The sequence below is a fragment of the Gymnodraco acuticeps genome, unplaced genomic scaffold (assembly GCF_902827175.1).
Source record: "Gymnodraco acuticeps unplaced genomic scaffold, fGymAcu1.1, whole genome shotgun sequence".
NCBI classification, from domain to species: domain Eukaryota; kingdom Metazoa; phylum Chordata; class Actinopteri; order Perciformes; family Bathydraconidae; genus Gymnodraco; species Gymnodraco acuticeps.
In genome coordinates, this window is record NW_022991493.1 from 54,513 (window position 1) to 81,724 (window position 27,212).

The 27,212-nt window shown below is 40.9% G+C and overlaps 1 protein-coding gene across 1 annotated transcript in view; it reads left to right on the forward strand.

Moving 5' to 3' along the window:
• The window catches only part of itgb4 (integrin, beta 4), a gene marked incomplete in the record, with an annotated part of 78,305 nt that overhangs the window by 40,500 nt on the left and 10,593 nt on the right, over positions 1-27,212 (forward strand). The window contains 13 exon segments of the mRNA XM_034196773.1: positions 228-251; positions 346-494; positions 1,208-1,387; positions 4,833-4,981; positions 7,434-7,641; positions 11,716-12,033; positions 13,336-13,508; positions 18,363-18,543; positions 18,860-18,997; positions 19,727-19,909; positions 21,118-21,246; positions 24,593-24,745; positions 25,901-26,071. Coding sequence (XP_034052664.1) covers positions 228-251; positions 346-494; positions 1,208-1,387; positions 4,833-4,981; positions 7,434-7,641; positions 11,716-12,033; positions 13,336-13,508; positions 18,363-18,543; positions 18,860-18,997; positions 19,727-19,909; positions 21,118-21,246; positions 24,593-24,745; positions 25,901-26,071 — 2,156 coding nt within the window.

The window sequence follows — 27,212 nt, forward strand, 5'->3', positions numbered from 1 at the left end:
TAGACCCTCTGTCCTTAGACCCTCTGTCCTTAGACCCTCATGAAAACCATTCCTTCTGAATTAATTGCAATTTCAAGGTTTTTATGGGAGGCGAGTAAAAAGAGAATTACTTATTGTGCAGCTCAAGCATGTTGGAATGGTTTTTGGCCTGTCCAACATTGGAAAATATGGTATTCTTCATATTTTCTAAATGGAAATGTAATTCTCACTTACTTTGGTTCTTACAGGATGCAGAGAAATGCTGGAAAAAGGTAACATTCTAATTTTTACATAAAATGAATAGAATATTGAAGTTTCTTCTCGATTTAAGGTCTTGTATTTACGTCTAACGTTTTGTGTTTTCAGGCAGGAGTACGCCATCATGGACACCGTCCTCACCGCTCCTCGCAGCACTTTCCCCGATATCGTCAAACTCACAGAGAAAAACGTGCAGTCTGGAAACGTGAACGACCTCAAAGTCGTGCCGGGATATTACACCGTGGCCACAGACAGAGGTGAGCGTTTACTGCATAATATAATATACGGTATTTCTGATTATTATTCTAGATTTAAATCCAGAAGTTCTTAAATCCCGTTCTTTTGTAAAATAAGGAAACACTATGGTCTTAAATACTCCTTTAAAACTATGCATTAAGATGTTACTTCATTAAAAGTACTGAAGAATTATCCCAAAAATGTACTTAAACGATCAAAAATAGAAAAAAGTCGGTATGCTAATTGGCTTTTGTCGTAGAATTACATTATGGTAGATTAATATTCAGTTTTTATCACCAACAAATAATACAAATAAACACTTGCAGTGCACGTCATTTTAATATTGCAGTTCGTCAAAGGTGAGCCAATCAGAATGGCCTGAATTGATTTACCTTGGTTGGTGATTGGCTTATAGTAAAACATCCCAAAGAAACATTATGACATCACAAAGGGACAAAATCTGATCAGCTCATTTTCAGACAGGTTTTTATATAGCGGAAACACAATAAAACAATAAAAGTTACAGTGCCGTGTGAGATGTGAATAGTTCCATTAAAAGCAGAGGCAAAAAGCAAAGTCTTCAGCCTGGATTTAAAATAAGTCAGAGTCGCAGCGGACCGGCAGGTTTCTGGGAGTACTCGAGTAAAGTAAAATAGTAATTAAGTGCAATACTAGAGCAAATGTACTTTGAACTGATTTACTAAATGTCGTATTATCCACCGCTCCTCTGCAGAGGCTGTGGGAGCCGTGGAGTTTCAGGAAGGCGTGGAGTCTATAGACGTCCACGTGCCGCTCTTCGTCAAAGATGAAGACGATGATAAGAAGCAGCTGCTGGTGGAGGCCGTGGACGTCCCGCTGGGCATCGCTGGGATCGGGAAGCGCCTGGTCAACATCACCATCATCAAAGAGCACGGTGACTAAAGACACTAATCATACGTCTGGTTCTGTAGGCTGAATGAGGATATATCAATCTGATGGGAGTCAGGCTCTCTGAAGGAGTCTTATGGCTCCGTTCCGAGAGCCGTTCAAAAGAGACGGGTTTTTAAGTGGCGCTGGAGATTATTTGTTGACCCTGCTTTAAATGATATTTTGGCTTTACAAATGTTGCACTCACGCTTTATCATTGCCTATGTTTTTGTTGAAGTGCATCCAAATGCTGCTGCGTTTTCACATCTCACCCCTCGTGCTAAACCGAGCCGATCGGAGTAGGGGCGGGTCTTCACGGAATACGGTTGGGCAACAAAATCAAGCTTTTTCACTGTTCACGTAAAGGCGAGTGGATTAGTGGCAGGCAGTGAACCAACGATAAAAAGCACGGCTCTCCCCAAGTACTGTCAGGTTTGGGGAAAAGGTAGGACCCAAATGCAGCCTACAAAAAGGTAAAAAAGGTCTATAAACAAAAAGCGAGCTTTATTAAAAAAACATGACATGATCACAATGGTAGCACAAGGAAGAAACATACCTGAAAAACTGACTGACATGGAGGGAGACAGGAAAGACAAACAATGAACCGACAGGGGAACACAGGGAAAGACAAGACTAAATACAGAGAGGGGTAATCACAGGACAAGACACAGCTGGGCAGGGGAGGCAGAAACACAAGGGCAACAGGTGAACACAATCAGACAATCAATGTTTATTTATAGCCCAATATCACAGATGTTACATTTATCTCAGTGGTCTTCACAGTTTGTACAGAATATCAGTATGACAATACGACACCCTCTATCCTTAGTCCCTCTGTCCTTAGACCCTCTGTCCTTAGACCCTCTGTCCTCAGACCCTCTGTCCTCTGACCCTCTGTCCTTAGACCCTCTGTCCTTAGACCCTCTGTCCTCAGACCCTCTGTCCTTAGACCCTCTGTCCTTTGACCCTCTGTCCTTAGACCCTCTGTCCTCAGACCCTCTATCCTTAGACCCTCTGTCCTTAGACCCTCTGTCCTTAGACCCTCTGTCCTCAGACCCTCTATCCTTAGACCCTCACATCGTACAAGGAAACACTTCCAGAGAAAACCCACAGTTTAAAGGGAACATGGGAGAAACCTCAGGGAGAGCAACAGAGGAGGGATCCCTCTCCCAGGACGGACAGACGTGCAATAGATGCCGTTTGTAAATTGAAAAGATAATACATTTACAACATAGGTAGTCCAAATGTTTGGAAATGCATGTGTCTATAATAAGAAGATGAATCCACGAGGATGTCAGCAATCCTGTGGGAGCCATCAGGGAAGTAGTATGGTGAGAGTCTGGCAGGACCGCAGAGACAGGTTCAGCCACGACTCGAAGTCCAGGACTCAGATCCAGTGCTCAGGATAGAGGATCCAGGACACACGACCACAGCAACATGATCAGCCTCGACTCAGGATCCCGATGTATATATGGACACAAAAAAGAGATTTGGGGGAAACTGGGTTAATCGGAACATGAGAGTACACAGGTACAGACAGCCAGAAAGACAGAGTAAGGTGCCCCCCTCAACAGTCCAAGCCTATAGCAGCTAAACTAACGTGTCTACATACAGGCACTCCCTTAGGATAGGTTGAGGGGAAAGGGTAGCAAGTAAGAAGTAGGAAACAGAGGTGGAGAGGCACACGCAGGGAGAGAGGTCCCCACTGGAACCTGAATTTGTCAGAGGTAGGAGTGGGTCAGTGACTACGTTCCACACTCCCCGGCCGGGCCTTCTCTGCAACCTGTTCCCCTCTAATAAACCTTGAGAGGTCATAGAGGGGAAAGCTTTGGATAACGTTTTAAATATAAGATCTAAGTTTTTAGGATTTAAGTGAAAGAGTAAGAACTAAAATGTATAGGTGAAGAGGCACAACGTATCTACGTCAATGCACTCTAGATTAGATTATTTTATTTTATCACTATAAGCTTTATCAAAAAGGAAGGTCTTAAGCGCACTCTAAAACACGGATAGGGTGTCTGCCGCCAGAACACAAACTGTTATCAAGCTCCACATTTGTGGAATCAGCTTCCAATCAGACACAGGAGGGCAAACACAGAGACAGGGGGTGAACACTTTTCAAAAATAAAACAGGAAACCAGAGACAGACAAAACACAGACAGACCGTGACAAGTACGACTCGGTTCCCTTCCTTCGTGCCAAAGAGCCGTTCAAAAGATTCGGATCGTTCGTGAATCACTAATCTACATGTTCAAGATTTCAAGGCTTTTATCATCATTTGTACATACTGTAGCTACAGTGTAGAGTTACCAATGACAATCTGACGCTCCTCCAACAGAGCAACACAATAAACAGATAAAATGGTTAAAATAGTGCAAGGAGAGTCTGTAAACACGTCATTGTATTGACCTATGAACATTTGGTCATTTTGCCGTTGTTAAAAATGTAAGGAGTCAAAGTAAAAAGTCGCCAGAATAATAAGTAGTGGAGTAAAGTACTGATACCAGAAACATGTACTTAAGTACAGTAACGAAGTATTTGTACTCCACTACTTCCCACCTCTGACGATATCCTCCTCTTCCTCTTCCTCTTCCTCTTCCTCTTCCTCCAATACGTCCAGAACTCTGCCGCCAGGCTTCTCACCCACACCAAGCACTTGAAATGTTTGGCTCTATGAAACCTGATGTACTTTATGATTCTGTTTTCGTCAAGGTTGTGTCTTCCTGGTCGAACGCACTTATTGTAAGTCGCTTTGGATAAAAGCGTCAGCTAAATGCAATGTAATGTAATGGCACCATATCACCCCCACCCTCATCCACCTACATTGGCTGGTCCCGGATTCAATACAAAACACTCATCCTCACGTACAAGTCCCTCCATACCCTCGCCCCCCAGTACTTATCGGACCTCCTCCATCCCTACACCCCTTCTCGGAGTCTGCGGTCCTCAGACACGGGCCTGCTCTCCATCCCCCGCTCTCGCCTCCGAACTGTTGGTGACAGGGCGTTCAGTGTTGCGGCCCCCACCCTCTGGAATGCACTTCCTGCCGAGATCCGTAATGCTGCCTCCCTGGACATCTTCAAATCATCACTAAAAACACACCTGTTCACCCTGGCCTTCGGGCCCTAGCCCTTTTCTGGTCCCCTGGCTTCCTTTATTTATTTCTTTGGTTTGCCCGTTGATTTGTTTTGTTTGTCCACCATGTACAGCGACCTTGGGTCCCTTGAAAGGCGCTATATAAATATCATTTATTATTATTATTATTATTCCTCGTCCTCGTCCGCAGCCTCCAGCATGGATGTTATTTTAATCTGCTTGTTTCAGTGCCAAAACACTCATGGGACATCTATAAAGATAATTGTCTAGAAAATGCTCTCGAGCCAAGCGAGGCAGTTTCCCTATAGATCATTTCTGCGGATCATTTGTTGACAATATATCTTCCTCTTCCTCAGCCTCCAGCATCTTCTCCTTCCTGCAGCCGGCGTACACGTACAGCCGGTCGGACGGAGTCGCCAACATCCCGATCAGCCGAGAGATCATCGAGAACGGACGAACGCAAGTGACCTACCGAACACGAGACCAAACGGCTAAAGACAAGAAGGTGAGCTGCTCACTTAGCTCTCCATCCCTGCATACACGAAGGCTTTCTAGAAGCATCATCCACTGCTGAGAGACACACACCGTGATCACAGGCAACTCCTTACACATGGTATGTTAGCTTTCTTAGTTTGTCCTTATTGTCCTAATACAAACATTTATAAATGAATGAGTTGATAAGTGAGAACAAATTGAATTTTGAAAAGAGGGAGAAAAGCCAACGCTGATGAAGACAAATACTATAACTCTCAAAGACGAAAGCTCACCTATTCACCTAATCCCCTTCTTCATGTCTCTTTGTCTCGTGTAACCATTAGCCCATCAGCACCAAGGTAACCCCCCCCCCCCTTACCACCTGAATCTCCTCCTAGAGCACCATTGAGTTCTTTGTAACCAAATGTCTCTCAGAGGGGCGTGGGGAGGGGCTCCTTATTTTCATCTAAAGTAACAGACAGAGAATCAGCACTTTGGAAACAGGGCTGAAACAGAGGGGATTATGGGTAATGCTGCAATGATCTGTTTGGTGTTTCAGCCAATCAGAGACAGGCTCTGGATATATCTGAGACCTGTGATATACTGATGAAGAAGAGGATAATAGGAGACCTTTAACAATTATTACTCATTCAAATCATTACCATAATAGACATGTTTATTCTCTTATCAAAAGTACAGTGCCAGTTGGAACGAACACTTTGTTATTGCACGTTAAACAATATTAGAAATGTCTACCTCTCTGTGTCCAGGGATGGGATGTTGCATTGTTAGAATAAGGTGTGTGTCATCACCAAGAAATGCTTTTAAATTGTTTTGTCAATACATAATAGACATACACAAAACACTACATGGAAAATGCACATAATACACAAATACATACTTAAACGCAAAGAAGGTATTTCAGAGGGCAGAGGGCAGAAAGTGCATTGTCCGATCTTCTTTGTTCAATCAGACTCATTATGGTCCGTGGTAGAGTCTGTGATTTGTCAAAGCTTTTTCTCCTCCTTAATTCAGTTAGGATATGTTTAATGTCAGTGCCACTGTTAATTATTATTTGGTTTAGCCCCATGGGGCATCGCCATGATGTTCTTTACGTGTCAACTTCATCCTCAGAGGATAAAGAAGTTCTGCTTACAGTCTCTCTGTATATTCATGAAAGGAAACAGCTGGTCCTACATCCCATCATGAAACCATTAAACCCCCTCGTATTTAACCATTTAATCCACCTTTTACTTCCTTTTACACTTCCTGAAATGTAAATCCTTAACATACACTGAACAAAAATATAAACGCAACACTTTTGTTTTTGCTCCCATTCTTCATGAGATGAACTCAAAGATCTAAAACATTTTCTATAAACACAAAATAACCATTTATCTCAAATATTGTTCAAAAATCTGAAAGAATCTGTGATAGTGAGCACTTCTCCTTTGCCGAGATAATCCATCCCACCTCACAGGTGTGGCATATCAAGATGCTGATTAGACAGCATGATTATTGCACAGGTGTGCCTTAGGCTGGCCACAATAAAAGGCCACTCTGAAACGTGCAGTTTTGCTTTATTGGGGGGGGTCTGGGGGGGTCCGAAAACCAGTCAGTATCTGGTGTGAGTAGGGTTAGGGGTAGGGTTAGGGTAATGTTGTGAATTGAGTGGCCTGTGTTCGTCGTCCATAACATACGCCTGCCCATACCATAACCCCACCACCACCATGGGCCACTCGATTCACAACATTACCCTAACCCTAACCCTAACCCTCACACCAGATACTGACTGGTTTTCGGACCCCCCCAGACCCCCCCAATAAAGCAAAACTGCACGTTTCAGAGTGGCCTTTTATTGTGGCCAGCCTAAGGCACACCTGTGCAATAATCATGCTGTCTAATCAGCATCTTGATATGCCACACCTGTGAGGTGGGATGGATTATCTCGGCAAAGGAGAAGTGCTCACTATCACAGATTCTTTCAGATTTTTGAACAATATTTGAGAGAAATGGTTATTTTGTGTTTATAGAAAATGTTTTAGATCTTTGAGTTCATCTCATGAAAAATGGGAGCAAAAACAAAAGTGTTGCGTTTATATTTTTGTTCAGTGTATCTCTGTTAAACACATACAAAACTACAAATACAATTGAACAGAGTAAAAGGCAATCAGAGTATAAGAATATATGTTTTAAATGATTATATGATAGTTTGACACAACAAAAAGCATCATTTGTTTTGAGGAATAGCTTACACCAAGACATTTTTGAGAAATTATGATTACATCACATGTTACTAACATACTCAGTACTGTGGACAATCCCCACAGGAGCAATTTGGGGTGAAGTGTCTCAGGGACACAACGACATGCTGACTGCAGTGGGGTTTGAACCTGTGCTCCCCTGATCCCAACACCAATGCACTAACCCACTGCGCCACAGCCTCCCATGTTCCTTACCTGTTCTTCTCTTGTGTGTTTTAGGACTACATCCACGTGGAAGGAGACCTGAGCTACGGTCCTGATGAGACCCAGAAATTAGTTCCCGTCCGCCTGCTGGAGCTCAGCGAGAAAGACGGCCTTCTAGACGAAAAGCAGGTCCGGCAGTTTGTGATGGACCTCAGTAACCCAAGACAGGGAGCCAAGCTGGGACGCTACCCGAGAACCACCGTCACCATCACAGACCTGCCAGGTGAACTAGAGGAAGAATCCACTTCTTCATGTCTCTTCTACATCAACATGTGTCCCCTCTTCTTCATGTCTCTTCTTCATCAACATGTGTCCCCTCTTCTTCATGTCTCTTCTACATCAACATGTGTCCCCTCTTCTTCATGTCTCTTCTACATCACCATGTGTCCCCTCTTCTTCATGTCTCTTCTACATCAACATGTGTCCCCTCTTCTTCATGTCTCTTCTACATCAACATGTGTCCCCTCTTCTTCATGTCTCTTCTACATCACCATGTGTCCCCTCTTCTTCATGTCTCTTCTACATCAACATGTGTCCCCTCTTCTTCATGTCTCTTCTACATCAACATGTGTCCCCTCTTCTTCATGTCTCTTCTACATCAACATGTGTCCCCTCTTCTTCATGTCTCTTCTACATCAGCATGTGTCCCCTCTTCTTCATGTCTCTTCTACATCAACATGTGTCCCCTCTTCTCCATGTCTCTTCTACATCAACATGTGTCCCCTCTTCTTCATGTCTCCTCTACATCAACATGTGTCCCCTCTTCTTCATGTCTCTTCTACATCAACACGTGTCCCCTCTTCTTCATGTCTCTTCTACATCAACATGTGTCCCCTCTTCTTCATGTCTCTTCTACATCAACATGTGTCCCCTCTTCTTCATGTCTCTTCTACATCAACATGTGTCCCCTCTTCTTCATGTCTCTTCTACATCAACATGTGTCCCCTCTTCTTCATGTCTCTTCTACATCAACATGTGTCCCCTCTTCTTCATGTCTCTTCTCCATCAACATGTGTCCCCTCTTCTTCATGTCTCTTCTACATCAACATGTGTCCCCTTTTCTTCATGTCTCTTCTACATCAACATGTGTCCCCTCTTCTCCATGTCTCTTCTACATCAACATGTGTCCCCTCTTCTTCATGTCTCTTCTACATCAACATGTGTCCTCTCTTCTTCATGTCTCTTCTACATCAACATGTGTCCCCTCTTCTTCATGTCTCTTCTACATCAACATGTGTCCCCTCTTCTTCATGTCTCTTCTACATCAACATGTGTCCCCTCTTCTTCATGTCTCTTCTACATCAACATGTGTCCCCTCTTCTTCATGTCTCTTCTACATCAACATGTGTCCCCTCTTCTTCATGTCTCTTCTACATCAACATGTGTCCCCTCTTCTTCATGTCTCTTCTACATCAACATGTGTCCCCTCTTCTTCATGTCTCTTCTACATCAACATGTGTCCCCTCTTCTCCATGTCTCTTCTACATCAACATGTGTCCCCTCTTCTTCATGTCTCTTCTACATCAACATGTGTCCCCTCTTCTTCATGTCTCTTCTACATCAACATGTGTCCCCTCTTCTTCATGTCTCCTCTACATCAACATGTGTCCCCTCTTCTTCATGTCTCTTCTACATCAACATGTGTCCCCTCTTCTTCATGTCTCTTCTACATCAACATGTGTCCCCTCTTCTTCATGTCTCTTCTCCATCAACATGTGTCCCCTCTTCTTCATGTCTCTTCTACATCAACATGTGTCCCCTCTTCTTCATGTCTCTTCTACATCAACATGTGTCCCCTCTTCTTCACGTTTCTTCTACATCAACATGTGTCCCCTCTTCTTCATGTCTCTTCTTCATCAACATGTGTCCCCTCTTCTTCACGTCTCTTCTACATCAACATGTGTCCCCTCTTCTTCATGTCTCTTCTACATCAACATGTGTCCCCTCTTCTTCATGTCTCTTCTACATCAACATGTGTCCCCTCTTCTTCATGTCTCTTCTTCATCAACATGTGTCCCCTCTTCTTCATGTCTCTTCTACATCAACATGTGTCCCCTCTTCTTCATGTCTCTTCTACATCAACATGTGTCCCCTTTTCTTCATGTCTCTTCTACATCAACATGTGTCCCCTCTTCTCCATGTCTCTTCTACATCAACATGTGTCCCCTCTTCTTCATGTCTCTTCTACATCAACATGTGTCCTCTCTTCTTCATGTCTCTTCTACATCAACATGTGTCCCCTCTTCTTCAATGTCTCTTCTACATCAACATGTGTCCCCCTCTTCTTCATGTCTCTTCTACATCAACATGTGTCCCCTCTTCTTCATGTCTCTTCTACATCAACATGTGTCCCCTCTTCTTCATGTCTCTTCTACATCAACATGTGTCCCCTCTTCTCCATGTCTCTTCTACATCAACATGTGTCCCCTCTTCTCCATGTCTCTTCTACATCAACATGTGTCCCCTCTTCTTCATGTCTCGTCTACACCAACAGGTCCCTCTCTTCACGTCTCTTCTACATCAACATGTGTCCCCTCTTTTTCACGTCTCTTCTACATCAACATGTGTCCCCTCTTCTTCATGTCTCTTCTACATCAACATGTGTCCCCTCTTCTTCATGTCTCTTCTACATCAACATGTGTCCCCTCTTCTTCATGTCTCTTCTACATCAACATGTGTCCCCTCTTCTTCATGTCTCTTCTACATCAACATGTGTCCCCTCTTCTTCATGTCTCTTCTACATCAACATGTGTCCCCTCTTCTCCATGTCTCTTCTACATCAACATGTGTCCCCTCTTCTTCATGTCTCTTCTACATCAACATGTGTCCCCTCTTCTCCATGTCTCTTCTACATCAACATGTGTCCCCTCTGTGGAAAGAGACTCTGAAAGTTTCAGGAACAAAGATTCTCTCTCTTTTTGATCCATTTCTATAAAAACCTGTCTGAAAATGAGCTGATCAGATTTTGGCCACTTTATGATGTCATAACGATGTTTTGTCTTGTGTAACCATTAGCCAATCAGCAACCAAGGTAACCCCCCCCCCCCCTTATCACCTGAATCTCCTCCTAGAGCTCCATTGAGTTCTTTGTAACCAAATCTCTCTCAGAGGGGCGTGGGGAGGGGCTCCTTATTTTCATCTAAAGTAACAGACAGAGAATCAGCACTTTGGAAACAGGGCTGAAACAGAGGGGATTATGGGTAATGCTGCAATGATCTGTTTGGTGTTTCAGCCAATCAGAGACAGGCTCTGGATATATCTGAGACCTGTGATATATTGATGAAGAGGAGGATGATAGGGGACCTTTAATGCAAAAAGACAGATCTTTAAAACAGATACTGATCAGTTACTGCGTAGCTACGATAGTGACACAGCTTTTTAAGTATACAAAATGGAGGTCCATCACTTTACCCTCGAATGGCTAGTATCAGAGCCACATTTACACACATATGAAACCCTAAGAAGTAGCTTAAATTCACTATTCAATTGGGAGGTTACACATTGGTTAGACTTTCATTTGTTTCATATTTCATATCAGCAATCTTTACAACACATGCATAGGCCTAACGCTAAGTATATGATTCACATGTTCCACGGTGTATACGTATGAACATATATATATTGCATTGTCTTACCCTTGCTTATGGCCTTCTGGACAAATACTGACTTTGTTGAAGGTCACCTCTCGTTCTGTGGCAAGGAGACGTGTCCATGTGTTTCAAACTGGAAGACATTTTTTGTAACATAGGTACAAATATTACAAGACTCTGTTCACTGTAACTGTTACTATAACGGCACTTCGTTTCAGATTTAAACACCACAGCTATTCACAGATACCGTCTTATCGCCGTCTTCCCCTTTCTTTCAGCTTTCAAAGGTTTTATCGTCATATGAACAAAGCTACGGAGTAGAAATGGCAATGAAGCTCCTCCATCAATGCAACATGTATAATAGAATACACAAATAAAGAATAGTGCAAGAATAAGTATTTGATCCCTTGCAGATTGTGTTAATTTGCCTACTTACAAATAAATGAACAGTCTATAATTGTAATGGGAGGTTTATTTGACTAATGAGAGACAGAATATCAAAAAGAGAATCCAGAAATGTACATTATATAAAAGATAAACAATTATTTGCATTGAACTGTGGTAAATAAGTATTTGAATAAACCTACCATTACAATAGACTGTTCATTTCTTTGTAAGTGGGTACATTTACTAAATCTGCAGAGGATGTACATTAAGACAAAATTAAATACGGTTTTAAATTATGTTCCCCTTCTCGTTCTATCCAGAGCCCAGTGTGATGATGTTCAAAAAGGGAACCCAGAACTTCACCACCTCCGACCTGAACTACTCCGTCCCCGTGGTCCGCACTCGAAACCCAAACAGCCCGGCGACGGTGAAGTGGAGAACCAAGAAGTCTCAGCGCCTCGACCTCTCCGGCGTCCTGAAGTTCAACCCCGGAGAGACGGAGAAGAACATCGTGATCGACCCGAAGTCCAAACCCGGCCCTGTGACGCCCGAAATTATCCAATTGGAGCTGTTCGACCCGAGCAACAACGCCTCCGTCGGAGAGAAGAAGACCACGCTGATCAACGTCATCGATGCAGGTAAGAGGAGATACCAGCCCAAAAATATGATCAAAATCATGATATCTTTGCCCAGTGATAATTCAGAATCAGAATACCTTTATTAGTCCCACAGAGGGGAAATGTACATTGTTACAGCAGAAAAAGAGCCAAAGACAGCTTAATGTTACCAAGAAGCATGCATACAAAAATATTAACGATTAAAAACATCCTGTAACAGTTCTGAGGAGCATCTTTGGTCAGAGATTCATAAAGTACTGGAAAACTAATGTGCATCAGTCACTGCGTAGCTACACTAGTGACACAGCTTTCTAAATGTATTACATGGCTTAGTTGAATACTCGATTCTGATTGGTCGATTCAGAACACGTGACACGTTGTTAATCCAGTAGTACAGACCGCTGTCATGGATTTATTGACCGTTGTTAAGGACGCTCACATCTGCAGAAAGAAGGTCGGTCGATTTAACTGTATACAGTTTGCTTTTCAAACTGACAAGACAAGAGCGACAAGAAAACAGCGGAGAAGTAACAGGCAGAAACCCTCCTCTTTACGCAGCGGTCCAGACATAGACATCAAACGGCGACACATATTCAGTGTGCAGTTCCTTTGGCATTAGGGCAGGGGTATCTAGATGCTTCCCAAGGTTTGACTTAATGAAGTGTGCTACTTTTAAAGCAAGCAGCGATGTTTTCAAATCTGTAATCAAAAAGCTCCTCAAAAACGCTAACGAAGCAGTTCCTGCCGTTGCTACGTTAGTTCAAACGGCAACAACGGACTACTTTTCTTAGCGGATGCATGTCATTTTAAATCAATACAACTATTTTTTTAAATCCATAAAAGCATTTCAATTAATATTGGGAGTCATGTCGTTACTTTGTTGAGAATGTGGCCGTGTGATAAGCGGATGATGTGCAGCGACGCAGTCATTATGAAGAACACCCTTCATGCTGATCAAGGTCCCTCCGCTTCCTGATCTGCCTGTCGGGTGTTCTTTTCCCCATAATGACTGCCTCGCTGCACATCATCCCTTACATAACAAATGGAGCTCCATCACTTTACCCTCCTAGTATCAGAGCCACATCTACACACATATGAAACCCAAAAAGGTAGCTTACATTCACCATTAGGTTCAGATTCAAATCATAGACACAGATTATTTTATACATTTATGTCCATTGCAAGAAAGGGAAAAAGATCTGGATGAGAGCGGTTTCATATTTATATTTTATTTGATAAGAGAAAGGGACAATCTAAAGCAGAAGGACCGGATGTGGTCAAGATTTGGCTAATTTAGTCCGATTGTCTGCCTTCCCCTCCCAGCAGGTCCCAGATCTACAGAGTTTGACCAGATGCAGATGAGCAACATAAAGACAACAGCCACTTCCCCCGGCGGCCATATTCTCTCCCCCGAAAACCTCAAGGCCAAAGCAACCGGACCCCGAAACATCCGCCTCAACTGGGACCCTCCGCCTGGGAACCCCCAGGGGTACAAGGTACGTCCCATCAGAGGGGGGAAGTATGGAGTACAAATACTCCGTTACTGTACTTAAGTACATTGTTCTGGTATCAGTACTTTACTCCACTACTTATTTTCTGACAAGTTTTTACTTTGACTTCTTACATGTTGAACACAAATACCTGTACTTTCTACTTCTTACATGTTGAACACAAATACCTGAACTTTCTACTTCTTACATGTTGAACTCAAATACCTGTACTTTCTACTTCTTACATGTTGAACACAAATACCTGAACTTTCTACTTCTCACATGTTGAACTCAAATACCTGTACTTTCTACTTCTCACATGTTGAACACAAATACCTGAACTTTCTACTTCTTACATGTTGAACTCAAATACCTGAACTTTCTACTTCTTACATGTTGAACACAAATACCTGAACTTTCTACTTCTTACATGTTGAACACAAATACCTGAACTTTCTACTTCTTACATGTTGAACACAAATACCTGTACTTTCTACTTCTTACATGTTGAACTCAAATACCTGTACTTTCTACTTCTCACATGTTGAACCCAAATACCTGTACTTTCTACTTCTTACATGTTGAAACCAAATACCTGTACTTTCTACTTCTTACATGTTGAACACAAATACCTGAACTTTCTACTTCTTACATGTTGAACTCAAATACCTGTACTTTCTACTTCTCACATGTTGAACACAAATACCTGAACTTTCTACTTCTTACATGTTGAACTCAAATACCTGTACTTTCTACTTCTCACATGTTGAACACAAATACCTGTACTTTCTACTTCTTACATTTTGAACACAAATACCTGTACTTTCTACTTCTTACATGTTGAACTCAAATACCTGTACTTTCTACTTCTTACATGTTGAACTCAAATACCTGTACTTTCTACTTCTTACATGTTGAACCCAAATACCTGTACTTTCTACTTCTCACATGTTGAACTCAAATACCTGTACTTTCTACTTCTTACATGTTGAACTCAAATACCTGTACTTTCTACTTCTCTCATGTTGAACTCAAATACCTGAACTTTCTACTTCTTACATGTTGAACACAGTCTGTACTTTCTACTTCTCACATGTTGAACACAAATACCTGTACTTTCTACTTCTCACATGTTGAACACAAATACCTGTACTTTCTACTTCTTACATGTTGAACTCAAATACCTGTACTTTCTACTTCTCACATGTTGAACTCAAATACCTGTACTTTCTACTTCTTACATGTTGAACTCAAATACCTGTACTTTCTACTTCTCACATGTTGAACTCAAATACCTGTACTTTCTACTTCTTACATGTTGAACCCAAATACCTGTACTTTCTACTTCTTACATGTTGAACTCAAATACCTGTACTTTCTACTTCTTACATGTTGAACACAGTCTGTACTTTCTACTTCTCACATGTTGAACACAAATACCTGTACTTTCTACTTCTCACATGTTGAACACAAATACCTGTACTTTCTACTTCTCACATGTTGAACACAAATACCTGTACTTTCTACTTCTTACATGTTGAACTCAAATACCTGTACTTTCTACTTCTTACATGTTGAACTCAAATACCTGTACTTTCTACTTCTTACATGTTGAACTCAAATACCTGTACTTTCTACTTCTCACATGTTGAACCCAAATACCTGTACTTTCTACTTCTTACATGTTGAACTCAAATACCTGTACTTTCTACTTCTACATGTTGAACACAAATACCTGTACTTTCTACTTCTACATGTTGAACACAAATACCTGTACTTTCTACTTCTACATGTTGAACACAAATACCTGTACTTTCTACTTCTCACATGTTGAACTCAAATACCTGTACTTTCTACTTCTTACATGTTGAACACAAATACCTGAACTTTCTACTTCTTACATGTTGAACTCAAATACCTGTACTTTCTACTTCTTACATGTTGAACACAAATACCTGAACTTTCTACTTCTCACATGTTGAACTCAAATACCTGTACTTTCTACTTCTCACATGTTGAACACAAATACCTGAACTTTCTACTTCTTACATGTTGAACTCAAATACCTGAACTTTCTACTTCTTACATGTTGAACACAAATACCTGAACTTTCTACTTCTTACATGTTGAACACAAATACCTGAACTTTCTACTTCTTACATGTTGAACACAAATACCTGTACTTTCTACTTCTTACATGTTGAACTCAAATACCTGTACTTTCTACTTCTCACATGTTGAACCCAAATACCTGTACTTTCTACTTCTTACATGTTGAAACCAAATACCTGTACTTTCTACTTCTTACATGTTGAACACAAATACCTGAACTTTCTACTTCTTACATGTTGAACTCAAATACCTGTACTTTCTACTTCTCACATGTTGAACACAAATACCTGTACTTTCTACTTCTTACATTTGAACACAAATACCTGTACTTTCTACTTCTTACATGTTGAACTCAAATACCTGTACTTTCTACTTCTTACATGTTGAACTCAAATACCTGTACTTTCTACTTCTTACATGTTGAACCCAAATACCTGTACTTTCTACTTCTCACATGTTGAACTCAAATACCTGTACTTTCTACTTCTTACATGTTGAACTCAAATACCTGTACTTTCTACTTCTTACATGTTGAACACAGTCTGTACTTTCTACTTCTCACATGTTGAACACAAATACCTGTACTTTCTACTTCTCACATGTTGAACACAAATACCTGTACTTTCTACTTCTTACATGTTGAACTCAAATACCTGTACTTTCTACTTCTCACATGTTGAACTCAAATACCTGTACTTTCTACTTCTTACATGTTGAACTCAAATACCTGTACTTTCTACTTCTTACATGTTGAACACAGTCTGTACTTTCTACTTCTCACATGTTGAACACAAATACCTGTACTTTCTACTTCTCACATGTTGAACACAAATACCTGTACTTTCTACTTCTCACATGTTGAACACAAATACCTGTACTTTCTACTTCTTACATGTTGAACTCAAATACCTGTACTTTCTACTTCTTACATGTTGAACTCAAATACCTGTACTTTCTACTTCTTACATGTTGAACACAAATACCTGTACTTTCTACTTCTTACATGTTGAACCCAAATACCTGTACTTTCTACTTCTCACATGTTGAACTCAAATACTTGTACTTTCTACTTCTTACATGTTGAACACAAATACCTGTACTTTCTACTTCTCACATGTTGAACACAAATACCTGTACTTTCTACTTCTTACATGTTGAACACAAATACCTGTACTTTCTACTTCTCACATGTTGAACTCAAATACTTGTACTTTCTACTTCTCTCATTTTGAACTCAAATACCTGTACTTTCTACTTCTTACATGTTGAACTCAAATACCTGTACTTTCTACTTCTTACATGTTGAACACAAATACCTGTACTTTCTACTTCTTACATGTTGAACACAAATACCTGTACTTTCTACTTCTTACATGTTGAACTCAAATACTTGTACTTTCTACTTCTCTCATGTTGAACTCAAATACCTGTACTTTCTACTTCTTACATGTTGAACTCAAATACCTGTACTTTCTACTTCTTACATGTTGAACTCAAATACTTGTACTTTCTACTTCTCTCATGTTGAACTCAAATACCTGTACTTTCTACTTCTCTCATGTTGAACACAAATACCTGTACTTTCTACTTCTTACATGTTGAACACAAATACCTGTACTTTCTACTTCTTACATGTTGAACTCAAATACCTGTACTTTCTACTTCTTACATGTTGAACTCAAATACCTGTACTTTCTACTTCTCACATGTTGAACTCAAATACCTGTACTTTCTACTTCTCTCATGTTGAACTCAAATACCTGTACTTTCTACTTCTCACATGTTGAACTCAAATACCTGTACTTTCTACTTCTCTCATGTTGAACTCAAATACCTGTACTTTCTACTTCTTACATGTTGAACTCAAATACCTGTACTTTCTACTTCTTACATGTTGAACTCAAATACCTGTACTTTCTACTTCTCTCATGTTGAACTCAAATACCTGTACTTTCTACTTCTTACATGTTGAACTCAAATACCTGTACTTTCTACTTCTTACATGTTGAACTCAAATACCTGTACTTTCTACTTCTTACATGTTGAACTCAAATACCTGTACTTTCTACTTCTTACATGTTGAACTCAAATACCTGTACTTTCTACTTCTTACATGTTGAACTCAAATACCTGTACTTTCTACTTCTTACATGTTGAACCCAAATACCTGTACTTTCTACTTCTTATATGTTGAACTCAAATACCTGTACTTTCTACTTCTTACATGTTGAACTCAAATACCTGTACTTTCTACTTCTTACATGTTGAACACAAATACCTGTACTTTCTACTTCTTACATGTTGAACTCAAATACTTGTACTTTCTACTTCTCTCATTTCCAAACAGCTGGTTCCTTTAGTCTGAATGTGTGTCTGATGCGTGATCATTATTCTTTAGAGTCATTGCGTGCCTATTGATTTGAACACGATCCGTGTATCCATCATTTCCTGGTCTTCTCTAAAGAAGAGGGACCAATGGAAACGTTGTCATGTTGCCGTTGTTCAGCATGGAAACATTCATTAGCTAACAATGACATTATTGTTCTATTAATATAAAGGGAGGTCAGGTACTCTTTAAAGCAGCTGCTAGTTATGGGTACTTTCTACTGAAGTACACTTCAAAGCCTCTTTACTTTGACTTTTTACTTAGAAGTTTAGTCAGTACTTCTACTTTCACCAGAGTATTTTTAAACACGAGTATCTGTACTTCTACTCGAGTAAAGGATGTGTGTACCTTGTATGCTTCAGGTAAAGTACTGGATCTATGGCGACCCGGAGGAAGACGCCAAGGTGATGGATGTGAAGACGCCTCAGGCTGAGCTGACCAACCTGTACCCGTACTGCGACTACGAGACGAGGGTCTGCGCGTACAACGCCATGGGAGACGGATATGATACAGACATGGTGCCCTGTCAAACACTGGAGGACGGTAACTACTCAGAATTTACTATACTGGTGTTTATAAAAGGATACCAGACGAAAATATTATCAAAATGATGATATCTTGTAGAGAATCAATGGATTTTTGGTTTGTTTTTTTATGTGATTTTATCTTCTGGATTGGGTTGAACCAGTTATTCTTAAAAACATCAACATTTGAACACTAATTTAGTGTCTAAACATTGATTCATTACACATTTAAGGACTAGTAAAATGCCATGTCTAGCTGAAAATGTGCTCTGTAAATAAAAGTACCTTACCTTAGTTTGAACATAAAAACGTTTCCTGTGTTGTTTTTTCTTCAGTTCCCGGTGAACCAGGACGTCTGGCCTTCAACGTGATCAGCCCGACGGTCACTCAGGTCAGCTGGGGTGAACCTGCCGAAACCAACGGGAACATCACGGCGTACGAAGTCATCTACACCCCCATCGGCGAGGACACGAGTAAGAACCAAACCTCAAGAGTTTATCTATATATTAGCATCGTGTCATTTTCATATTTAAAGGTCTCCTATCATGCAAAATGCACTTCCTGATGTCTTCTCTACATCACCACGTGTCCCCGGTGTGTCCCCGGTGTGTCAGGAGACTCTCAAAGTGTCAGGAAATAAACCCCTCTCTCTTCTCCTCCGTACCCACATCTCTAAAAACGGGGAACAACGACGCTGATCCAGATTTGCTGCGTCATGACCACATTACTAAAATGTGGGCGGGCTTTGCCCCCACGGGCCAATCAGAAACGTTGCTGTCAGAAACAATGAGACGTGTTCTGGAAGTAATATGGTCTGTGTTTACATTAGCATGCTAACACTCAGAGCTAACATGTACTGGAGAGAGTGTGTGTGAAGAAGCAGGAAATCAAAAGGAAGTCACCTTGTGGTAAACCTGAGAGAGAGAAAGAGTTTGAGCTCCATCCTGTTTCAGAGAGGATCCTTGATGTGGTTTTTGGTGTTTTATCACGGCAGCATTTATCATTTTTTTTTAAAGCTACAGACCCAGAATCAGCACTTGTCTAACAGGGCTGAAATAGAGGGATATGAGGCTAGAATGGGTGATCTGTTTGGTATTTTGAGCAAAACACTGTTTTATATATTTGTATATATCTGAGACCTATAATATATGCCTAAATACAGTATAATAGGAGACCTTTAAACCAATACTCTCTCCTCACAGAGCCAGAGGGCGCCGCTAAGAAGATAAAGATCGACAACCCGAAGAAGCGCATGCTGCTGATCGAGAACCTGCAGCGCGCCCAGACCTACCAGTACAAAGTCCGGGCCATGAACAGCATGGGCTGGGGTCCATTCAGAGACGCCACCATCAACCTGGCATCGCAGCCCGCAAGACCTCTGTCCAGTAAGTATGGGGCCAACACACCCTCAACAGACTTCAGTTTCAGTCGGAAACACAAGAGATTTAAGACACCAACAAATATGAGACTAAATTCAAAGGTTTTATCATCGTTAGCTCAAAAGCTACAGAGTAGAAATGGCAATGAAATTATTCTGACCTGAGCTCCTCCAACAATGCAACACATCTGGGGCGGTGGTGGCGAAGTCCATAGGGACTTGGCTTGGCAACTGGAAGGTCGCAGTTCAAGTCCCGGAAAAGACCAAGTGCTACCGAGGTGTCCCTGAGCAAGGCACCGTTCCCTACACTGCTCCCCGGGCGCTGTTCAAAATGGCAGCACACTGCTCCTAACACAGGATGGGTCAAATGCAGAGAAACAATTTCCCCACAGGGATTAATAAAAAGTATATATCATTTAATAAAATACACAAATACAAAATAAAAAGTCTATATAGATGTTAACAGAATATGATATGAACAAGAACAGAATATGAAATTAAATAATGTACATTAAGAGCTAATTAAATACGGTTTAATACGTCGATAACTATTTATATAAATAAGTTTATTGCAAGATGACAAACAGATGAATGTTTATTGGGGCAACAAAACAAGTAATATAAGTGAAATAGGAGGGCATACAATTGCCCTGAGGATAAAAGTGAAGTAGGATTTGGAATTGGAAATCCTAGAAACCAACAAACATGAATAAGATAATTAATCGTTTTATTAAATGCAATTAATTCTCTGTGAAATATTAAACTTGCATCACTGTAAAACATTTAGTGTAGTCCATAAGCAAACACAGATTTGTATATTTGCACCCTGGTAAGACAAGGCAAATCACCATTAAGACACGAAGCCATTTTAAAGTGTAATCAAGTTTAGACGTTAAGAAAACATTAGAACAGTTTGAGATTGGAAATAAAATGAGCTGTTATTAAAAGCAATGATTAGAAAAAGCCAAATAACGGATAACACATTTAAAAAGTGTGCAATATGGTTGAGTTTGAACTTACGATCGTCTCTCTACATTAATTGATCAAAGCTCGAAGATCTCTTCTGTGATATTCTCTTCAAATAAAATCAATCAATTATTCCAAGGCCTTCAAAAAATGTTGATTTCTTACAACTAGTCGTGATCACTCCCAGAAGAAATATTGTTATACGTTCCCTGCCAATATATTTACCTCCTTCTCCTCCTGTCTCGATAGTTCCCATCATCCCAGATATCCCCATCATCGACGCTGAGGCTGGAGACGAGTACGACAGCTACCTGATGTACAGCAGCGAGGTGATGAAGTCTCCTGCAGGATCCAAGACTCCCAGCGTCTCCGGAGATGGTGGGTAATCAAAGGAGCTGACAGTAAAACTAACCCGGCTCCTGCTTCATTCTGATGCTTTTCGGAAAGATGGATGTGACTGCCAGACCTGTGAGCTATCGCTGTAATGTGGATCCAATTATTCTGGATTTATCACCGTCTTTGTTCCCGTTGTCACGTTTTTTATGTGCTCTGTCAGAAGGGGAAAATGTTAAAAAAAAAAACTTCTCAATTCTCAGTTTTTCTACTACTAATTTCACCAGAGGGGCATTGAGGAAGAGCTGGAAAGATTTATGACTTCTTTCTGGCAGGCAACGCCTCACGAAATGTGCTTCCAATACATCCCCAGATATCTGCAATACTAGTGCTTTACGATTACAAACCGCAAGGCCTCTCCTCGTTTCAATCTGCTGCCGCTCTTCTTCTTTCTGCAGACCTTGTTTTATTTCTCTGGGAGTTAATGCTGATGTTGCTCCTCGTCTCCAAGAGAAAAAAACAACATATATATCGTCGCTGTCAGGCGGAAAACCTGAAGAGAGCCCACAACTTTCTGTTAAGGAAATAAATAAATTAATACAACCTTTTAAAGTAATTGAACAGGATGTTTACAAATTGGTATCCTTTTTGTTAGCTCTTCCTGTTTATCTCTAACAGCTTTTTTAAAAATGAATTGTATTCAAGATCATTCTCAGCTACTGTGAGGTGATGGTTTTACAGCATCCTCTGTTAGAGACTAAACAGGATGACATGATAATGAAATCTGATATGGGGACATTTTTAATAACTTTCACATTTAGAAAAAACAAGTTAACCAGTGTGCTGATTCAACCCAGTCTCACGGCATTTCGTGTTATAGTCACGAAATTAATCTATTGATTCGTGTTCACCAACACGATTTTCCCCATTTGTTCCCGTGTCACACAGAACGATTTTAAAAGCAATGTAAATAATAACAAATTAGAAGGAAAAACAGATTTCAGTATTTTGACGCTCTGAGCCATTTATTTTTCTCATAGATGGCAAAAAAGGTCCGACATTAAAGGTGGGGTAGGTAAGTTTCAGAAACCGGCTCGAGATACACTTTTTGTTATATTCCATGGAATGCTCTTAACATCCCGATAGCAATGAATATCTGAAGTGCTTTGACAAGAAATCCATAAAAAAATGTAATCTGTGGAAGCCGTGGCCCGGCTAAACGGATTGGATTGCCGCCCTGTCTGTCAGCCTTCCATCTCGTGCACGCACAAATGTATCTCGTGCCCTCATTCGGCGTGCCCTCATTGGGCGTGCATTGCAGCAGTACTTCAATGACTCGCCAGCAGCAGGCGGCCACTCTCACCAGTCTGCTGACGTCATGCGCGTTCATGTGTGGAGGAGGTGCTCTGTAAGGAAGTCTGAAGGAAGGGGCGGATTCTTTTCGGCTGTGTACTTTCAAATTTTAGTGCACTCGAGCCGGTTTCTGAAACTTAGCTACCCCACCTTTAACAATTTAAAATAAAAACAATAATCGTGGCTTGATATTGAGTAAGAACAAGTTTGTATGAACCCCACAGCTTCCGGTCTTCCAAGACCCGACCGGTGTCGGTACCATATGTGTTCGGGGTACCATATGTGTTCTGGGTCCGTCTCTTACCAGTGACGTCACGACGTAATGACGTCAAAGATCAGTGAGGCCTTCTTTTTACTGAAACATGATGTTTCGATGTATATTTCCATTGAAAATGCTAACCGCTAGCCGCAAAGCTAGCATCGCAGCCACTGCTCCGTTTTCAGAGACTTTGCACACGTTATTCAAAAACATTTTCACACGCTAGGAGTATGGGAGTACTTTCATTCGCTTCGTCTTGATCTGTAGATGTGATTTGATGTGTTGTGTGTCCCCCAAACATAACAATCAACAGTGTAAACATAATTATGTAAATAACCCAATTTGTGTTCTGTGAAACGGAAAAGGATTTTACATTGTTTTTGTTACTTTTCGTTGCAGTGTCTTAAATGTAATTTAGGTTAACTTCCTGTTTGAAGTTGTTGCTATAGAAACAACATCACGGAGAAAAAAGCAATATCTTCTGCATATAATAACGGACAAAGTAAAGAATTAAGTGTAGGCTATGTTTAAATGTTCGGAATGTTACCGTGTATGATGGTCCTCTTGAGTTGCCGTACAGCCAATGGCGTACAGCCACTGCTCCGTTTTCATGTTTTTTTTACATGTTTTTCACAAACATTTTCAGACGCTAGGAGTATAGGAATACTTCAATTTGGTTTGTCATGATCTGTAGATGTGATTTGCCCCCGAGCAACCCTGGGTAAATTACCGTACAGCCATACAATGCGTGACGTCATTGGTAAGAGAAGGCCCCCGAACCTCTATGCCCCGAACATATATGGTACCGACACCGGACAAAAAGACGCAGGCACGAAACACACTACCAATAGAAATACATTTTTTAAATCGTTCTGTGTGACACGACAAAAAGGGGGAAATTGTGTTGGTGAACACGAATCAATAGATTAAATTAATTTCGTGACTATAACACGAAATGCCGTGAGACTGGGTATATTTAATAATTCTGTTGAGTGCTGTGGTGAAAATGCTCTGCTATGAGGAGCTACGAAAAAGAAAGAACAAAATATGAGCCGAACGGATTAAAGCTCATAACGCTCAATAACTCTCACCGACAGAAGACTGAGGTCCACAGTGCTGACATTTAGAAACACTAGTTAACCAGAGACCAACTCAGTTAACCTGTCAGTGTGCTGATTAGCTAGCAAACATTAGCTATTTAGCTAGCGAACGTTAGCTATTTAGCTAACGTTTGCTAGCTACATAGTTTGCTAGCATGCTACCATACCTTCCCATCGAACAAGCTAGCTAGCAAATGTTAGCTACCCATCTAGCTATCTCCAAATGAGTGGCTAACTTACTGACCAAACTCAGTTCAGTCAATGTGATAGTAAGCTAGCAAACGTTCGCTATCTATCTACCTAGTTAGCTAGCTTACCTTAGCTATCCATCTAGCTGTCACCAAATAGGTGGATCTCATCATTTAAATTTGAATTATTATTTAACAGCCTATGGTAAGAGTTGCAGTGTAGACCTGTGTTCAGGCAGTGAGAGTAATTATAAAAACATTGACGTGTTATACTACAAACACAACTGATTATAACAAAGAAAAAAATACTAAATATGAAAAGTTTTCCGCCCGACAGCAACAATAAACAATTCCTTCATCATATTATCCCATTTCATAGTTTGACCGCTCTTCTTTTAGTAAACTAATGTTACACTAAAGCCACCCGTTGACTCTTCCTCGCCTCCAATCTATCCTCCGCCTGCTTGCTTCCCTCTGACCCCGAACACAAGGCTGGAACCATGTGAAGTTGGTCGGGTCCAACCTGGACCTGCGTAAGGTGTCGTGGAAAAAGCGAGTGGACGTCTTCCGGCTCAGCACCGACACCGAGGCCAGCTCCGACAGCGAGGCCCCCCGCCAAAACTACGCCAACACACCGCGTCCAGGTGAAGACCCTCAGGCCGCAGACAGCGAAACAGCATGGCAGCTCTAATGCACGAGCGGCAGCCAGCGGGATCAGACATATCCACATGTGGCTGATTAATTTCGGGCTTCAGTCCCCAGAGAGGAGCTCTGGCATCAACTGCCCCACCTCCAGTTGATGATCGTGGGCAGGCTTTTCTGTCTGTCCTGAGGTGGCGATCTGGAGGCAGCTTGATGTGTGTGTGTGTGTGTGTGTGTGTGTGTGTGTGTGTGTGTGTGTGTGTGTGTGTGTGTGTGTGTGTGTGTGTGTGTGCGCGGCTGAAAGGAAATATTGGCTTCTGAATTAAATACAGTCTCGTTTCTGCAGGGCAGTTTCAGTGACGACACCTTCTCCTCGCAGCTGTTACGTGTTTTTTCTTGTTTGTATTTTATGTTCTGATGCAAAGCACCTTATGAAATATACTTGTTAGCATTTAGCAGGTTCAACACATCAGTTTTACACATTGAAAAGTAAAAGCAGCAACACTTTAGATCTGTAGATGAAGATATGTGGATGTCACCGACTACAGACAAAAAACGTTAAAACTACAACAAAAGAAAATGCTAAATAATCGACTTAAATATTATAAATCTAGGGCTTTTTTTTTTTTTAGTAAGACAGAATGAGTGCATCTGATGTCAAAGTTAAAAGGCGTTATACAGTTTGTTTTATTATTCTCATAGAAATAATGCAACTCAACCTGTTGCGCACTACGAAGTTGGTCTTTGCCTTCATTTGGAGGGCAAGAGCTTCAAAAAACTGATCTAATTTTAGGTAAAATCAAGCTGAAATCAAGTATTCCTGAGTAAAGCAACTGCTGTAGTTCTGTAATACTGTAGTTTCTCACTTGAATAAGTGCTATATAAACAATGTATGTTTATTATCAACCACACAATATATGGTTTGAACCTTCATTGCACAACATTAGACTAATATAACCTAAAATCTAGCGTAAAATGCTACACAGAATATTTCTTATTTTGTAGTACATAGTTTCTGTAACTCCCATAGGACTGGAGTCTGCTGCTGCTTCCTCTTCAGATCTGGCCTGGTTTTTCGGTGCTTGATGTGTTGATCCAATGCTAACCGCTAAACGTGCTACCTTCTGTACTATATATCATCTTCACTATGTCCACAGATTACAACATGAATGGAAAATGGGATTCGAGCTTCCAGTTCCCGGGAGGTTCAGCGTCTCGAAATCTGTCGACTTCTTCCTCTCCGAGATCAACTCTGAGCACCAACTACAGAGGAGGGGGGGGCAGCTCCTTCACCACAGAAACATCCACCACCTACATGAGCAGCTCAGGTACCAACATTATATCATTATTAACCTGTTAAGCCCCAAGGTCCCCGCCAGCGGGTACTTTATTATTATTTTTCACGACACTGTGTCTCAGGGGATCTTAATATTTAAGAACCTATTAATGTGTTATACCAGATTAACGGGAATAATCTCAGCTAACTGACGATACAAACCATTTTTACCAAAACACAAGTCTCATAAGAAGCATCTAAATTACCCCTGAGCGAAAAATGCTAACCTATTACTGCACCGATAATCACTCCTAGCTCCTTTATTACTTATCCTAGGTGCACATCCAACACATCGTTTATGATCGCAAGGAGACACAGAATCTAACGGTGCCCACCTCAACACTGAAAGATACAAACTCGTGACGTTATCAACAAAAACGTACATCAAAACAAGTGGCGCTAGGTAGCCCACAACGCTAACATGGCTTACCTTCGTCTTTGTCTGGTCTAAACTGGTCTTCAATGGCATTAAAACGATAAAAACGATGCTGTAGTTAATCCATAGGTTAATCCAATGTGACTGCATCCCCTTTGAAATGTTCTGATAATCTATAAGCAATAAAACTGCTTTTCCGTTGCTTGATATCAGAGCAGGATATTTCTCCCCTCTGCTGAAAGCTAGCATGCGCAGAGACGCAACTTTTTTTTTTAACATGAGTGTGTGCGGGACGATTTTCCTTCGATTATATTGGCTCTGACGGTCAGAAAGAGACGTCACATGTCAAAATCGAACAAGGGGGGCCAGAGATATGGAAAATCCACCCAAATGGCCCCAGAAGAGGTTTTTTTTGTTCTCTAAATCTCTCTAAAAAGGTCAAATATCACTTGTTTTGCATCAGTCTTGATACAGGGTACTTATTATATGTTGTACTTTGGATTCCTAAAGCTTGTAGTCTACTAACCCATCATCCAAGGTTAGTTTTCACTATAAGTACAACATATTTTTTGGACGGACACTATAATTTACAGTTTTTTACCATGTTCAATCTGAATTTTCTTTAAAATAAAAACATCTATATTGATTTTGACTTTTATACATCCAACTCACAGGTTCATCATTACTTTGAGAAAAAAGATTATTAATGTAACCTTTTTAGAAGGGAAGATATGGTCATTTGTTCTGGGAATGTCAT